Source organism: Perca flavescens, chromosome 4, assembly GCF_004354835.1.
Source record: "Perca flavescens isolate YP-PL-M2 chromosome 4, PFLA_1.0, whole genome shotgun sequence".
Taxonomy (NCBI): Eukaryota; Metazoa; Chordata; class Actinopteri; order Perciformes; family Percidae; genus Perca; species Perca flavescens.
The window spans coordinates 7,937,889-7,955,568 of NC_041334.1; the positions used below are offsets into that span (position 1 = coordinate 7,937,889).

General features: G+C 43.8%; 1 protein-coding gene and 1 long non-coding RNA gene across 2 annotated transcripts in view; both read left to right on the plus strand.

Annotated features, from left to right (window-relative positions):
• Positions 1–3,077: 3,077 nt before the first annotated feature.
• LOC114553913 (uncharacterized) lies at positions 3,078–11,242 on the plus strand. The gene is made up of 4 exons (XR_003692370.1): positions 3,078–3,221; positions 3,294–3,345; positions 10,193–10,273; positions 11,223–11,242. It is a non-coding gene; the product is annotated as an uncharacterized LOC114553913 (long non-coding RNA).
• Positions 11,243–11,484: 242 nt separating this feature from the next.
• Positions 11,485–17,680, plus strand: part of LOC114553537 (copine-9) — a 396,447-nt gene continuing 390,251 nt past the window's right edge. Inside the window, 1 exon segment of the mRNA XM_028574744.1 lies at positions 11,485–11,757. Coding sequence (XP_028430545.1) covers positions 11,681–11,757 — 77 coding nt within the window. The 5' untranslated portion in view covers positions 11,485–11,680.

The following is a 17,680-nucleotide window of genomic DNA, read 5'->3' on the forward strand; positions in this document are numbered from 1 at the left end:
CTCTAAATCGGAGGCCATGGTTCTCAGCAGGAAACCGATGGAATGCCTTCTCCAGGTAGGGAATGAGTCCTTACCCCAAGTGAAGGAGTTCAAGTACCTTGGGGTTTTGTTCGCGAGTGAGGGGACAATGGGGCGGGAGATTGGTTGGAGAATCGGGCGCAGCGGGTGCGGTATTACATTCAATCTATCGCACCGTTGTGACGAAAAAGAGCTGAGCCAGAAGGCAAAGCTCTCAATCTACCGGTCAGTTTTCATTCCTACCCTCACCTATGGTCATGAAGGCTGGGTCATGACCGAAAGAGCGAGATCCAGGGTACAAGCGGCGAAATGGGTTTCCTCAGGAGGGTGGCTGGCGTCTCCCTTAGAGATAGGGTGAGAAGCTCAGTCATCCGTGAGGAGCTCGGAGTAGAGCCGCTTCTCCTTCGCGTCGAAAGGAGCCAGTTCAGGTTGTTCGGGCATCTGGTAAGGATGCCCCGTGGGCACCTCCCTAGGGAGGTGTTCCAGGCACGTCCAGCTGGGAGGAGGCCTCGGGGAAGACCCAGGACTAGGTGGAGGGATTATATCTCCAACCTGGCCTGGGAACGCCTCGGGATCCCCCAGTCGGAGCTGGTTAATGTTGCTCGGGAAAGGGAAGTTTGGGGTCCCCTGCTGGAGCTGCTTCCCCCGCAACCCGATACCGGATAAGCGGACGAAGATGGATGGATGGATATTTTCCTTTATCCAGAGGAACGCGTCAGGGTTGCCCTCTCAGTCTGTTGTTGTTCGTTCTAGCGATAGAACCCCTGTCAATAAAGCTTAGAACCACACAGTCCATAAACGGTATTAGCAGGATGGGAATGGAATATAACATTTCTTTGTATGCCGATGATCTTTTAATTTATATAATGGACCCGTTGTCGTCTACACCTGTAATTTTGAAGATTCTAGGAGACTTTGGTAGCTTTTCAGGGTATAAAATTAATTATTCAAAAAGCACAAGTTTCCCTATCAATGAGAAGGCGCGCCAAATACGAGGTAAAGACTTGCCCTTTCGTATATCAAAGTCAGGGTTTAAGTATTTGGGAATCCATGTCACCCCCTCTTTTTCTGGTTTGTTTGATGTGAACTTCACTCCAATACTTGAGAAACACCATTTATTTATCTTTAGCCAGAAGAGTTAACTGCGTTAAAATGAATGTGCTGCCTCGATTTTTATACTTATTTCAAAGTCTTCCAGTTTTCCTTCCAAAGTCTTTCTTCCGAGCAGCAGATAAGTTAATTTCAAATTTTTTACGGGGAGGTAAACCTTCAAGGCTACATAAAAAATTCCTTGAAAGACCAAGGGAGAGGGGTGGGCTTGCCCTCCCAAATTTAATGATTTATTATTGGGCTGCAAATTTACAAAAAATTATTTACTGATTTCAATCTCCTGAAGCATACTGTTGTAGTGCAGAGGCCAAGTTTTGTAAACTGGCGTCACTTGCTGCACTGATTACATCAAAACTCCCCCTCTCCCCATCACGCTTCTCCTCCAGCCCAGTAGTAAGTTCAACACTTGGATTTGGATACAATTTAGGCAAACGTTCCATCTCTCTGACCTTTCCATACTCAGTCCTGTCTGTAATAATCATCTTTTTCCGGCTGCTAAAATGGACGATACTTTAAAACAGTGGGACAGTATGGGCCTTTCTACATGTAAAGAGTTTTTCATAAATAACGTCTTTCTCAGTTTCACTGACTTGGTCAGTAAATTCAACATCACTAAGTCCAGTTTTTTCTGATATCTTCAGGTTCGTAATTTCATTCGAACACACGTCTCATTATTTCCTCAATTACCTGGGCACTCTGACCTAGAGGATATACTGCAGACCCCTCTAACCTCAAGAGGCCAAATCTCTAACCTATACAATTCAATTATGTCATGCTACAATATATCCATGGATCGTATCAAATCAAAATGGGAAGAAGAGTTAGAGACAAATATATCAGATGCTGTATAAGCTCTAAGCTGGGTGAATGGGACCTCTTCTTGTGCACCTTTGAATTTGATTCAGTTTAAGGTCCTTCACCGTATGTACTATGTACTATTAAGCTTGCTAAAATATACTTTGACATGGATGTCATCTGTGACAGATGTAGAGTGGACAGAGCAGATTTACTTCACATGTTTTGGTCATGTTCCAGGTTGAGAGAGTTCTGGGCATCAATATTTAAAATTTTGTAGATTTAGATCTACAACCTAGCCCTACAATGGCCGTGTTTGGGGTACAAGCGGGTGATTTGGTAATGTCCAATAGTAAGGAAGGTGTTGTTGCTTTTGCAGCCTTAATAGCACGATGGAGAATACTAATGGAATGAAAATCATGGCTTTCTGATGTTATGATGTTTCTAAAAATAGAAAAAAATCAAACCAGGATCAACCAGAAAATTTTACAAGAATTGGGGCCCTTTACTTTGAAGGACTTACTACACTTCCCTCTTAGTAACTGTTAAGAATTGTAAAGCACAATGATTACACTATTTGCTATCATGAGTAATAGAAGAAAGGTATTTTTTTTCCTTCTTTTGTTTTTCTTTGTTTCTTTCTATCTTTTCCTCAGCAAAAGGGTTTGTTGTGGGTGCGATGGGGTTAATAGAAAGATGTCTTGTTGTAATTGACATTGTAGTATTGAATTGTAATACATTTATCTTCTCTAAAACACTAAAAACTGAAACTGTACGAGTGTCTCCTAATGTATGGGTTATGTGTATGTATGTTCGAAATAAAAAGTAAGTTAAAAAAAAAAAGCCTCTTCCATCTGCTCCCCCTGTGGCACTAATTACCCGCTATACCCCTAACCTGTGCCGTATTAACGCCTCCCTCATGAGTGATGTAGCCTATTTCATCTTTTTATTACTGCTTGTTGCTGCTGTGCATGGTTGCACGGTGCAAGAAGATGGCTCAGGGCTGTGTTGCTTGGCTGTTTTTTGATGCTTGTGTGACAGGATGAGTAAGCACCAGCACACCTGGGGCTCATCCCTTTTGATTGGGAGCAGGTGGGGGCTCTATTTAAGCCTGTGTGTACACTTGTTCTTTTTCTGTCTTCTCCTGTTGGGTGTGGAGGCGCGTTGGGGCTGGCGTGCTGCTCACGTTTTGCCGCTGCCCTAGGTTGTCCGTTTGCTGCGGTGTGAGCTGACCCTGTCTTGGCTGGGATGTCCCCGTGTGGGTAGATGTATAGCCTACCTGTGCTGCTGGTGTCTCGGTAAGCTGCATGCCTCCCTGTTTCGACCCATTTGGGCGTAATCAAGATCTGACATAGTCTTACTTGTTATAGTGTGGGCCATTGCGTGTGTGCGCGGAGTGGGTGCCTCCGCCGGGGACTATCGGTAAGTTGCTGTGTCTGCTTGTTTTAAATTCATTGCGGTCCTGTCTTAATGGTGTGTTTCACAACACCGCTGGACCGGGCTGCAGCCTCATACATGCTGTTGTGGGGCTATCGTGGTGCCACAACTAATTAAAAGGGCCAGTACCTCCCAGCGCGTTCTTCAAGCCACTGGTGCTGTTCTGGATTCTGGCAAAACTGTTCTGGATTCCGGCAAAAACTGTTCTGAATTCCGGTAAAACTGTTCTTGAGTCCGGTAAAAGTTTCCTGGACAGTAGTACAAAAAACTGTCTGAATACATGTATAAAAGCGGTCTGGATATATTGTAGGCTATTAGTGTGTGTGTGTGTGTTGCGTGTGTGCGTGTATGTTGTGTGTGTGTGTTGCGTGTGTTGCATGTGTGTGTGTGTGTGTGTGTGTGTATTGCGTGTGTTTGTGTGTGTGTGCGTGTGTGTGTTGTGTGTGTGTGTGTTGCGTGTGTGTGTGTTGCGTGTGTGTGTGTTGCGTGTGTGTGTTGCGTGTGTGTGTTGCGTGTGTGTGTTGCGTGTGTGTGTTGCGTGTGTGTTGCGTGTGTGTGTATTGCGTGTGTTGCGTGTGTGTGTTGCGTGTGTGTATGTATTGCGTGTGTGTGTATTGCGTGTGTTGCGTGTGTGTGTGTTGCATGTGTGTGTGTGTATTGTGTGTGTTGCGTGTGTGTATTGTATGTGCGTGTTATTACATATGTATTGCGTGTGTTAATGTGTATTACATGTGTGTATTACGTGTATTTGCATGTGTGTTTACGTGTGTGTATTACATGTATTACATATGTGTATGTGTATGTGTTATTATATATATGTGTATGTGTGTTATCCTATGTATTGCGTGTATTGTATTATTTATTGTTGTATTTGCGTGTGTTACGTGCATGTGTGTGTATGTGTGTGTGTGTGTGTGTGTGTGTGTATTGCGTGTGTTGTGTGTGTGTGTATTGCGTGTGTGTGTATTGCGTGTATTGCGTGTGTTGCATGCGTGTGTGTGTATACGTGTGTGTATGTTGGTGTGTGTGTAGCGTGTGTGTGTATTGCGTGTGTGTTGCGTGTGTGTGTATTGCGTGTGTGCGTGTGTATTGTGTGTGTGTATTGCGTGTGTATTGCGTGTGTGTGTATTGCGTGTATTGTGTGTGTGTATTTGTGTGTGTGTTGTGCGTGTGTGCGTGTGTGTTGCGTGTGTGCGTGTGTGTATTGCGTGTGTGTGTGTGTGTTGCGTGTGTGTGTTTACATTGTATGTGTGTGCGTGTGTGTAGTGTGTGTGTATTGCGATATTATTGTGTGTGTGCATGTGTTGCGTGTGTGTGTGTGTGTACGTGTCTTGTGTTCGTGTGTTATGTGTTGCATGTGTGTGTGTGTTGTGTGTACGTGTGTATTAGTGCGTGTGTTGTGTGTGTGTGTAGTGCGTGTGTTGCATGTGTGTGTGTTGCGTGTGTGTAGTGCGTGTGTGTGGTGTGTTGCGTGTGTGTTGCGTGTGTGTTACATGTGTTGCGTGTGTGTGTATTGCGTGTGTGTGTGTTGTGTGTGTGTGCGTGTGTGTGTGTGTATTGCGTGTGCGTGTGTAGTGCGTGTGTATTGTGTGTATTGCGTGTGTGTGTAGTGTGTGTATTGCGTGTGTGTATTAGTATTGTTATTAGTGTATTATTGCGTGTGTGCTATTGCGTGTGTGTAGTGCATTGCGTGTGTGTAGTGCATTGCGTGTGTGTAGTGCATTGCGTGTGTGTGTTGCATTGCGTGTGTGTGTATTGCGTGTGTGTATTGCGTGTGTGTGTGTGCGTGTGTGTATTGCGTGTGTGTATTGCGTGTGTGTGTTGCATGTGTTGCATGTGTGTGTATTGTGTGTGTGTATGCGTGTGTATTGCGTGTATGTGTGTTGCGTGTGTGTATTGCGTGTGTGTATTGCGTGTGTGTTGTGTTGCGTGTGTTGCATTGTGTGTATTGCGTGTGTGTATTGCGTGTGTGTGCGTGTGTGTGTATTTCGTGTGTGTGTATTGCGTGTGTGTGTGTGCGTGTGTGTGTATTGCGTGTGTGTGTGTGTTGCATTGTGTGTGTATGCGTGTGTGTGTGTTGCGTGTGTGTGTGTAATACGTGTGTGCGTGTGCGTGTGCATTAACGTGTGTGTGTTACGTGCGATATTAATATGTATTGCGTGTGTGTATTGCGTGTGTGGTGCTGTATCATGCGGTTGCATATGTGTATTGCGGTGTGTGTTGGCGCATACATGTTGAGGTGTACATGTGTGTTGTATGTGTGTGTATCATGCCGTGTGTGTGTATTACGTGTGGCGTGTATTGGCGTGTGTAGTGCGTGTGTGTGGTGCGTGTGTGGTGTGTAGTGTGTGTATCGTGTGCAGGTGTGTGTAGTGTGTGTGTGCGTGTGTGTGGTGCGCGTGTGTGTAGTGCGTGTGTGTAGTGCGTGTGTGTAGTGCGTGTGTGTGTGTGTATTGCGTGTGTGGTGTGTGTGCTGGTACGTGTGTGTATTGTGGCGTTATGCGTGTTGTGCGTGTGTGCGTGTGTATTGCGTGTGTATTGCGTGTGTGTGTTGCGTGTGTGTTGCGTGTGTGTGTTGCGTGTGTATTGCGTGTGTGTGTGCGTGTGTGTGTGTTGCGTGTGTTGCGTGTTGCGTGTTGCGTGTGTGTGTGCGTTTGCGTGTGTGTATTGCGTGTGTGTGTGTTGCGTGTTGCGTGTGTGTGTGCGTGTGTGTGTGTTGCGTGTGTGTGTGTGCGTGTGTGTGTATTGCGTGTGTGTGTGTTGCGTGTGTGTGTATTGCGTGTTGTGTATTGCGTGTGTGTATTGTGTGTATTGCGTGTGTGTGTGTGTGTGTGTGTATTGCGTGTGTGTGTGTAGTACGTGTGTGTGGTGCGTGAATTGCGTGTGTTGCATGTGTGTGTATTGCGTGCGTGTGTGTGTGGTGAGTGTGTGTGGTGTGTGTGGTGCGTGTGTGTGGTGCGTGTGTGTGGTGTGCGTGTGTGTAGTGTGTGTGTGTGTGTATTGCGTGTGTTGCGTGTGTGTATTGCGTGCGTGTGTGTGTGTGTAGTGTGTGTGTTGCGTGTGTGTATTGTGTGTGTATTGTGTGTATTGCGTTTGTGTGTTGCGTGCGTGTGTATTGCGTGCGTATTGCGTGCGTGTGTGTAGTGTGTGTGTGGCGGTGCGGTGTGTTATGCGTGCTGTGCAGGTTATGTGGTGTGTGTTACATGTGTTGCATGTGTGTGTATTGTGTGTGTGTATTGTGTGGGGTGCGTGTGTGTATTGCGTGTGGGGTGCGTGTGTATTGGCGTAGTGGTGCGTGTGTGGGTGCGTGTAACGTGTGTGGGTGCGTGTGTGGGGTGCGGTACGTGGCGTAGTGTATTGGCGTGGTGTGTTGTGCGTGTGTGTTATGCGTGGTGTGTAAGTGCGTGGTGTGTGTTATCATGTGTGTGTATTGGCGTGTGTGTATGCGTTGTGTGTGTGTTGCGTGTGTGTGTTGTGTGTACAGTGTGTGTGTTGCGTGTGTGTGTTTATGTGTGTGTTGTGCTGGCGTGTTGCGGTTGGGCGCGGTGTGTGTGGTGTGTTGGCGTGTGTGTGTGTGTTATGCGTGTGTGTGTTGGCGGTTGGCGGTGTGTGCCATGGTGTGTGTTGCGTGTGTGTGTTGCGTGTGTGTGTTGCTGCGTGTGTGTGTGTTGCGTGTGTATTGGCGCAGTGTGTTATGCGGTAAATTATGCGTGGTGCGGCGTGTGTATTATGGTGTGTGGTAGTGTGTGTGGCACGTGGTGTGTGGAAGCGTGTAATGCGCGTATGTGTGTGTACGGTGCATGCGTGTGTGGTGTGTGTGTGCGTGGTGCGTGCGTGTGTGGTGCGTGTGTGTGCGTGTGCGTGCAAAGTGCATTGGCGTGTGTATTGTGCGGCGTGTGTGTATTGCGTGTGGGTGTGTGTATTGCGTGCGTGTGTTGCGTGTGTGTGTGTGTACGTGCATTGTGTATTAATGCTGTATGTGTGTTGCGTGTAGGTATGTGCGTATTGCGCATGCGTGTGTGTGCAGGTGTGTGTGTTAAATGCCCAGGTGGTGCGTGTGTATTGGCGTGTGTGTCGGCTATGTGTGTATTGGCGTAAAGTGTATGCGGTGTGTACGGGTGGTGTTATACGTGTTGCATGTAAATTAATATTGCGTGTATGTGTGTGTGCATGTGTTCGTGTTACGTATTATTACGTTGTGTTGCGTGTGTGTGTATTGCGTGTGTGTGTGTTGCGTGTGTTGCGTGTTGCGTGTGTTGCGTGTTGCGCGTGTTGAGTGTGTTGCGTGTTGCGTGTGTTGCGTGTGTTGCGTGTTGCGTGTGTTGCGCGTGTTGCGTGTTGTGTTGCGTGTTGCGTGTGTGTATTGCGTGTGTGTATTGCGTGTGTGTTGCGTGTTGTGTGTGTGTTGCGTGTGTGTTGCGTGTGTGTATTGCGTGTGTGTTGCGTGTGTGTGTTGCGTGTGTGTGTTGCGTGTGCGTGTGTGTGTGTGTTGTGTGTGTGTGTTGCGTGTGCGTGTGTGTGCGTGCGTGTGTGTGTTGCGTGTGTGTTTTGCGTGTGTGTGTTGCGTGTGTGTGTGTGTGTATTGCGTGTGTGTGTGTATTGCCTGTGTGTGTGTGTGTATTGCGTGTGTGTGTGTGCGTGTGTGTGTGTATTTGCGTGTGTGTATTTGCGTGTGTGTGTATTGCGTGTGTGTGTGCGTGTGTGTGTATTGCGTGTATTGCGTGTGTGTATTGCGTGTGTGTTGCGTGTTGCGTGTGTGTGTATTTGCGTGTGTGTATTGCGTGTGCGTGTGTGTATTGCGTGTGTGTGTATTGCGTGTGCGTGTATTGTGTGTATTGCGTGTGTGCGTGTGTATTGCGTGTGCGTGTGTGTGTGTATTGCGTGTGTATTGCGTGTGTGTGTTGCGTGTGTATTGCGTGTGGTGTGCGTGTGTATTGCGTGTGCGTGTGTATTGCGTGTGCGTGTGTATTGCGTGTGTATTGCTTGCGTGTGTGTGCGTGTGTGTGTGTGTGCGTATTGCGTGTGTGCGTATTGCGTGTGTGCGCGTGTGTATTGCGTGTGTGCGTATTGCGTGTGTGTATTGCGTGTGTGTATTGTGTGTGTATTGCGTGTATTGCGTGTGTGTGTATTGCGTGTGTATTGCGTGTGTGTGTATTGCGTGTGTGTGTGTATTGCGTGTGTATTTGCTTGCGTGTGTGCGTATTGCGTGTGTGTGTGTGTGTTGCGTGTGTGTGTGTGTTGCGTGTGTGTGTGTTGCGTGTGTGTGTGCGTGCGTGTGTTGCGTGTGTGTATTGCGTGTGTGTGTGTTTGCGTGTGTGTGTGTATTGCGTGTGTGTTATTGTGTTGCGTGTGTATTGCGTGTGCGTGTGTGTGTGTATTGTGTGTATTGCGTGTGTGTGTGTATTGCGTGTGTGTTGCGTGTTGCGTGTGTGTGTATTGCGTGTGTGTGTTGCGTGTGTGTGTTGCGTGTGTGTTGTGCGTGTGTATTGCGTGTTGCGTGTATTGCGATATTAGTGTCGTGTGTGTGCGTGTGTATTGTGTGTATTGCGTGTGTGTGTGTATTGTGTGTATTGCGTGTGTGTGTGTATGTGTGTGTGTGTTGTGTGTGTGTGTGTGCGTGTGTATTGTGCGTAATATTAATATTGCGTGTGTGTTGTGTGTGTATTGCGTGTGTGTTGCGTGTGTGTGTATTGCGTGTGTGTGTGTGTGTGTGTATTGCGTGTGTGTGTGTGCGTGTATGCGTGTGTGTGCGTGTGTGTGCGTATGCGTGTGTGTGCGTGTGTGTGTGTGCGTGTGTGTGTGTGTGTTGCGTGTGTGCGTGTGTGTGTTGTGCGTGTGTGTGTGTGTGCGTGTGTGCGTGTGTATTGCGTGCGTGTGTGTTGCGTGTGTGTGTGTGTATTGCGTGTGTGTGTATTGCGTGTGTGTGTGTGTGTGTGTGTGTATTGCGTGTGTGTGTGTGCGTGTGTGTGTGTTGCGTGTGTGTGTGTTGCGTGTGTGTGTGTTGCGTGTGTGTGTATTGCGTGTGCGTGTGTGTTGCGTGTGTGTGTGTGTGTTGCGTGTGTGTGTGTATTGCGTGTGTGTGTATTGCGTGTGTGTGTGCGTGCGTGTGTGTGTTGCGTGTGTGTTGCGTGTGTGTATTGCGTGTGTGTGTGTTGCGTGTGTGTGTGTTGTGTGTGTGTATTGCGTGTGTGTATTGCGGTGTGTATTGCGTGTGTGCGCGTGTGTATTGCGTGTGTGTGTGTGCGTGTATTGCGTGTGCGTGTGTGTGCGTGTGTGCGTGTGTATTGCGTGTGTGTGTGTGGTGTGTGTATTGCGTGTGTGTGTGTGTGCGCGTGTGTGTGTGTTGCGTGTGTGTGTGTGTTGTGTGTGTTGCGCGTGTGTGTGTTGCGTGTGTGTGTGTGTGTGTGTGTGTGTGTGTGTGTGTGTGTTGCGCGTGTGTGCGCGTGTGTGTATTGCGTCGCGTGTGTATTGCGTGTGTATTGCGTGTGTATTGCGTGTGTATTGCGTGTGTGTGTATATTGCGTGTGTGTGTGTGTATTGTGTGTGTGTGTGTGTGTATTGCGTGTGTGTGTGTGTGTGTATTGCGTGTGGGTTTCTCTTTGTGTGTTTTTTTTTTTTTATTTTGGTTGATTTGCTGTTTTCTTATGCATGTTTTATTGTTGATTTGAATTGTTTGTTTCTTGTTTTTGTTTCTTGTTTATTTTCCTAATCACTTACATTTTAACAGTGATATTTTAAAAGAATGTTTAACTAAATAAAATTTGTTTATTTTATAATTACTTTATTGTCTCTGACCCCTTGATTTTGATGAACGAATCTGTCTGCTTTAAAGGTCTTGGGCCTATTTGACCAGTTTTCTGAGTCAAAATCCGGGGACATTTTGAGCTCAGAAGTGTAAATGCCTCCAAAAAAGGTAATGTTTTTCTTTGTAAAACTTAAAACGGGGACACTGCCCCAGGTGCGTCACTAGACCTTGAGCTGCATTGAGGCACAAGGGGGATCCATGGGCATACTCCCCTTTAAACATTTTTTGTCTATTTTAATGTTTTTTAAATGCATCAATCTGGTGCACTTTGAAAAGAAATTCAGAGGTTAGACTTAATTATTCTCTATGGATGGAAATATTTGTGCTGTAGCCTGAACTATTTTGCACTTCAGAATTATAACCATGCACACATAGGAGGAATAGTTTTTTCTTCATATTTTTGCATTGTCACTAGGAAGCATACCAGTAGAAATATATATGTGTGTGTGTGTGTGTGTGTGTGTGTGTAAATCTGGCAATATATTAACAATTATGGTGAGATACACTGGCTAAGCAATTTACAAAAAATGTCTGTGCTGACATAAATAGTTTACATGGGAATACATTTTAATTTTGGCCCATAGTTGGATACCATATAGAAATTTGTTGCAATTTCAAAACCGGTACCGTTTGTTGTACTACCGATGCATGTGTTGAGTAAAGAGTTTGTGAGATATTTCACAGATAATGGGTGTGCAGAGTTTTATGCAGAATGCAAATGATAACCTTTTTTATGTAAGTTGAATGTTAACTTTTTCGCAAACCATTTCTCACAGCAACTGGTGCTAATATCATTGGTGCAGATTAACACTTTTGCATGCACTATATCGTGTCACATTCTCATGTCACGGCCAGTTCCGCTCTTGTTTTCTTTGTTTCTTGGACTTCCTGTTTTATTTTTACATTTACGGTTTTGTCTTCATTCACTTCACTTGGCTGTCAGAATCCTTTACCCAGCCCAACTGGGCGAGCTAATGAACAGTAATGAGCTCAGGCAATATGATATCAGACTGACCAGCTTGTGTAATTGGCCTGATTTCTGTTTATTTCTTTTCAGTGGCTAGAGCTGACAAAGGAGGTAGCAGTTTATTTTCACATTCACGACATAACACAAACACATATGGACCTAACATATTTCAAGAAATGCAAGTAAAAAACTGTTTTGTATGGCAGGGCACCTTAAGAATAAGAACAGCAGAAGGTGCAAGCAGACCGCACAAAGACCTCTGCCTCCATCAGGCGGTGGATGGAGAGAAATAAGGAGCAGAGGAGCTTCTGAATCTCTCTCTTTCCCTCTTTCTCTCTCTCACTCACTCACTCACTCACTCACTCACTCACTCACTCACTCATATCCTCAGGTATGCCTCCTAACTGCGTTCCAGCGACCGTCAGCAGCAGTACTTCCTCCAGCCGGATTCCCTCTTCGTCTCATTCTCGGTTTGATGGGACTAACTAGCGCCGTCATATAAGTGAGAACTTCAACGGTTCAGAATAAGTGATTACAAAGCCTCAGCCATGGCGACAATAGTGGATTTCGACCCGCTCAACTCCACAGTACCGGCGACAAAGATTGAAATCAGCGTTTCCTGCAGGTAAACAAATTTTTATATTTACACATGTTGGATGCTTGATATTACAGCACGTTTTGTCGTTATGGTGTTTTTAAAAGGGGCTATACTATTCGTGTTTCCTGCCATTTTCTATGATTCTTACACTTTCCCTCACGCTTTAGATCAGTATTGTGTGCCTTTAACGTGCACCGAGCAACTGTGTGAGGAGGGATTTGCATGTGCGGTGGGTGTAGAAGTGCGTGGGGGTGCCGTAACCAACAGTAGCAGGATTTATTGTGAGTGGCTTGGAGAGCTCCGAGAGACATGAGTGGATATGAAGTACAGAAAAGACACAGACTGATTGCGCTTTGAACAATGTTTATTTTAATAAGAACTGATGGGAATACTGTATTTGATCAGCACACTCTAATATCAGCACATGGAAACTGTAGCCTACTCGAACAGCACTGGGAACATACTCCTTAGGAATAGCCAACGATAGTATTTAATATGGTGCTGTTTTATGAAAAACAAAATATGTCAAAAGAATCTCTCTTTAAAAAATATAAAACGGCAGACATAAATATAATAAAAATTTGTTCAAACTATGAAAAATGTATTTTAAAATATGGAGGGCAAGGAGTCAAATAACCGTAGTAATGGAGAACCAGCAGAGGAAATAAAAGGACAATGAAGTAAAGGGAGTCTCTGTTATGTCCCTATTAGGAAACATAGTTATTATAGAAACCCTCAAAAGTTCAAACTTAGTCTTGAAACTAGTGTTTCCCCTTTCTGACTGAGACACTAAGACATATATTAAATACAAGTTACAGTGCAGTATAAGAAATGAACAATTATTTAAAAAAAAAAACTTATGCAGAATAGTGCCATTCAAATCAGATTTCTAAAATTCTATGTACAGTATATGACAAAAGATGCAGATCCATCATTGGGCTGTAATAAACTGATTTCCGTTCACGAATCTGTACTTAGAGAGAATGACATGTACAGATTAATGATACATTATAAACAACAAATTAACCAATGCAAAAAACTTTTCATTTGACCAAAATATATCTGTGATTGGGAGTTGTCTTGTTTTTACATTATCACTACCACTGTTTTCTTATACACTTCATATGGTCATGACACTTGCCAAGAATAGTTTACTGATGTTAATGTCAGGCTATTTCCACTAATAGTCACACAATTGTTCTAAGCTTTACAACAACTTTACATCAATCAAATTCAAATTTGTACATGAGATCACTTCCCAATAAATCTGGGCAGCACTGAATCATAAAAGCATGTTCAATGTTTATGTTGTTGATGCACGAAAATAAAACAGTGAAATGTTCTTTTAACATTTCCTGACACACCAACTGAAGTAACATATTTTTCACTAGTCTTGTTAGAAGCTGTCACAGGAAATTCAATACAAAGTTTATAGAATGTATATCACCAGGTACAGACAAAATGTAAGTTTTTCATTCCAAGTTGCTTGATATAGAAGCATATCTTAACACTTCATATAGGTGTGTACACATGGGAGTAACCCTATTTTAAAAGTAAAAGTAGTACCTCCTTCTCATGCGTCGATGGGTCAGAGCGAATCCGGTCTCTCACTCCCCCCTCTCCTTCCAGGGACTACAGGTGAAAATTAGCTCTTGAGCTAAAACCTGGTACTATACATCTCTCCCCTTGTACGCTGTCTTGTACGCTGTCCCTGTTTCTTTAAATAAATAAACTAAACTTTTTTTTTCTCTGGTCAGTCTGCTGGCCGTTCATCAGCTTTCCCTTCAGACAGTCTTTTGATTGGTGAAGGAGACCTTAGGGTCCTCTGGTTGACCCCTCTGAAGCCTTCTCCCCCACCCTGACCTCATGCACTGGTCACAGCCTCGCTTGGGTATGTGTTCAGCGCTGATCTGTGTAGATCTTTATCAGCTTCCCTTCGACCCATCTGTGGCTTCTAATTTCAGCATCGTACATCTTCTGAGTTCAGGCAGACTCCTCAAACTTCAGTTCATCTGTGAATGTTTCACCAAAGTACTTTGTGGGCATGTGTGACATTACTTCCCTAATGTCAGTCTCTGATTATGCCCTGAAAGCCACATGGGTGGGCACCAACCACTCACTCATGGGCAGTTGAAAATCCCCTCCCTCTCAGCCTGTTCTGCAGCACCAGCTGTTTGTGATGAGTGTGTGAGGGAGACAGCATGTTGGTGATAGACTTGAATGCTGAGCCCAGCATTAATTGAATTGGACTGCTACTGGTGGAGTCCAGTGGTCTTAATCTTCTGGTCGTAGTCCTGGTTCTGGTACAGCTTGTCACCGGTTTCGCAGCTTGTAGGGGGATTGAGACAGGCTTGCTCTGACATCCATCAAGGCACTGAATAAAACACAACTCCTCCGAGAAGCATTATCTGCTCTTTAATCATACTCATTTAGTTTTCTTGATTCTCTTTCTACATTCTAACCTATGACATCATTGATTCAAAATGTTGCTACAAAAATATTACCTAAGCAAGAAAAGTATCATACAAATATGTACTTAAAGTACTAAAAAGTTAGCCTCGTGAGACCGTCCTGATCTTGCGAGCTCCAGTTTTCCACTCGCAGATCAGTCTGGCATCTTGAGGTAGAGCAAATTTGGAGCCATTAACCAAACGACCGGGCCAATCAGCGTTGGTTTTGAGGTGGGTTAGGTGGTGATAGACAGATGGTTTATCCACTCAGCTAACCAGTATTTTCAGACAGCGGTAGCCCTAATTCTGTTAGCTGCTTGCTAATGCTTTTTTTTCTCTTGGATGCTTCTTTTGGAATATGGTCCAGGAACCTGAAATGGTGTCTTTTATTCCTAAATTCTTGTTACACAAACTGCAAATATCCTTTACAGACATGTTGCTTGCATGCTGAGCTAACGAGCTATGCTTTGCCTGCAGCAGTAGGGGCGGGCTTGTGGTTGTATTTTCATACGCTTCGTGGATCTGATTGGTTGATTTGGCCCGTCTATCACCAACATAGGTGACAGACAGATAGTTCATCCAATCAGCTAACCAGTATTTCCACCCCTTCCCAAAAGTTCTCGAACGGAAAGTTCCCAGATGGATAGGCCGAGCAAATGCGAAGCAATCCATCTGGCGGAGTCAGGTTACTAAAAAGTAACAATGCAGAAAAGTCCTCACATTTTTGAAACTGGAAATTATCACAGCAGTTCTATCAATCAACTAAGTAATTAAGCGGCTAATCATTTCAACCAGACTTGTAGGCCTATATATTTGTTGGGCAGTTTAATAATAATAATAAAACATCATATTTCATTTCAAACATGTCTCTGAACCAACAACAGTAATATGAACTCCATTATCCTAATTCAAAAGTACATTTATCTCTTTTTCTTCCAGTCACTTTCACCACACTCTTTCGGTCTTTCACCAACTTAGTACATTCTTGTACACTTCGCTTTCCCTTAAAGTCATGCTTTTTTCTCCCATTGTCTCATAAAACTTCATATTTCTTTTCCCTTCCTGCAAGATACACTTTCCATCTCCTGTCAACTCTCCTGACTGTCTTTTGCAACAATTGTTACCCATTTTAATATACAAAGTATATAAACCAGCTCAGTCTGTTTCATCAGAATTGAATTAACAGTTATTCATTCTGTTTCCCACCTTCACAAATGTCAGTCATGTCCTTGGCGCAATGATGTGACCACATGTAACAGTGGGGAACCTTAGCAAAATTCAAAACCCTATACAATTATCAAATTTTGAATAATTGTATTCAAACTAAAATAATTTGACTACTCAAAACAAGTGGTCCAACTTTTTAGGATGGCAGAGGTGATGCCCTGGAGCCCAACATTCAGTCTCCTCGTCTCTAACTTTCAATGAGGTTTAGAGGCTTGAGATTTACCTGCAGGATGATCAGTCACTGATGTCTGAGCTCCAGACGCAAATCATGCATGCCAGCGGTTAATCATTCACCTTTTTTTTTTTTTTTTTTTTTTTTTTTTCCCAGGCCTGAGCCTCGTTTCACCCACTTTTATCCTCAAATCTTTCTCCCATTTGTTTTCTTATGCTTCGTACACAAGCATAGTTAAAGCTTCTAAATTTGAAGTGAAATTTAAATTCTTATGCTGTTTCTCTAGGTTTTATGACATTTTTTCCAAGTTTTCATACATTATTCTCCTTGTCCTGGAGATATCTTCCCTTTGGCCTTTGTCCCTGCAGAGAAACCTTTCTCACACAGACACACAGCCCCTAACTGCCCTCTGTTACACACACACTCACACGCATGCACACATGGCTGGCCACACCACACAGACAATACTATCTACTGTACATGATCCAAACCGTGATTTGTAATAATCACATGCTCAAATTGAATATGCAATATCACAATTCCCGATTTATGTTAGATCCACTTTCACCCATAATGAACAGTAATGAACTATAAACACATACTACAATATGTGGACTTTTCAGGAATTTATATATTTACAATATTCCCCCGGCCTTCAAACCGGCATAGCATTTAGGGATTAACGTTTTAAAGTCAACCCCTGGGACTTTAACCCTTTCACATACTACAGTATGTGGATTTTTCAGAAATGTCTACAATATTCCTTGGCATTTCAAACCATTATAGCATTTAGTAATTAACATTTTAAAGTAAATTGCAGGGATTCTAACCCACTCACATACTTCAATATGTGGATTTTTAATGTCTAATATATTTCTTGGCCTTCAAACCGTTAAAGCATTTAGAATTGACAAAAATGTCAAATTCAGGGAATCTAACCCTTTATAGACCTAAGTCTGCCTTCACCAAAAGGACTTTACCAGTTAGTCAAATCCTACAACTCTATTTAATTTACAGAAATATTACCTTAAAATAAAATATTGTTACTTTAGGCAGGAATTAAACAGGATGTATCTGTCTCACAACATCAACAGGTAAAAAATACATACAAATACACAAGCAGGTCTATACATGCGGGTTACACAACTGACACCTCCTTGTGTCTCTCAGTTATTTGCAAATGCTGAACAATTCAGTCCCTATTTATTTCCTTCTGGGCGTTGTCCTCCTGTGTCTTCAGAATGGGTGGGGGTTTGCTCCATGAACCCCAGGTCTTTACTCCAGCAAGAGTGAAACAGGAACTCCTGTATCATGTCTTCCTTATCTCCTCCACTGTCTTCGTGAATTGGCATAAACACATACACATCCCTATGGGCTATTTTCTGATTAGATAATGAAAAATCGGACTTGTAAATGGAACACATTCAACTCTGTTGTGACGTCATTCCTAGCTTCAGCTTCCGAGTTCCGAGGTAAATGGAACGCACTATCATCTGTCTATAGGCCTAATGAACCAGAAATGTACTGTCGGCTAACATTGCATATAGAAAACAGTCTCATACGGATGATTAGTGTTCCATTTGCAGGGTGGACAGCGTCAGTTTTTTGAAATAGGGTTATTCACAGTCTCCTCTATATTTATATAGGTGGGCAAACACATTTTTGTCTCAGTGCATTGTCTTAGTCCGGCAGCACCACCGCTAGCTTAGCTTAGCTTAGTGAATGGAATCCTTTGTTGCTGGTTAGCATGTCGTGAGTAAAAGTGATCCAACAAAAAAAAAAAACTAATTACCGATAGCAATGCAGATTAAGACTAGACGATTTCCTAGGCAGATATTGATTTGGAACTATATTGGGTGGAAGCACAGCCGAAGCACTGCAACTTTGGCACCGAGATCACGCAGCAACTCTGTGTGAGTACAGGTCTAATATGGGTTGATTTATCCCATAAAATAACCACAATAATCACTTACTCTGTGGACAGCTGTTTTTATTCCATTCAGTTTTTTCCCAGTTGACTTTATCGCACCGAAAAAAAAAGTCGAGGACTGCAGCCAGTGGCGGCTCCTGAAAATATTATCGGGGGGGGCAATTTTTCTGA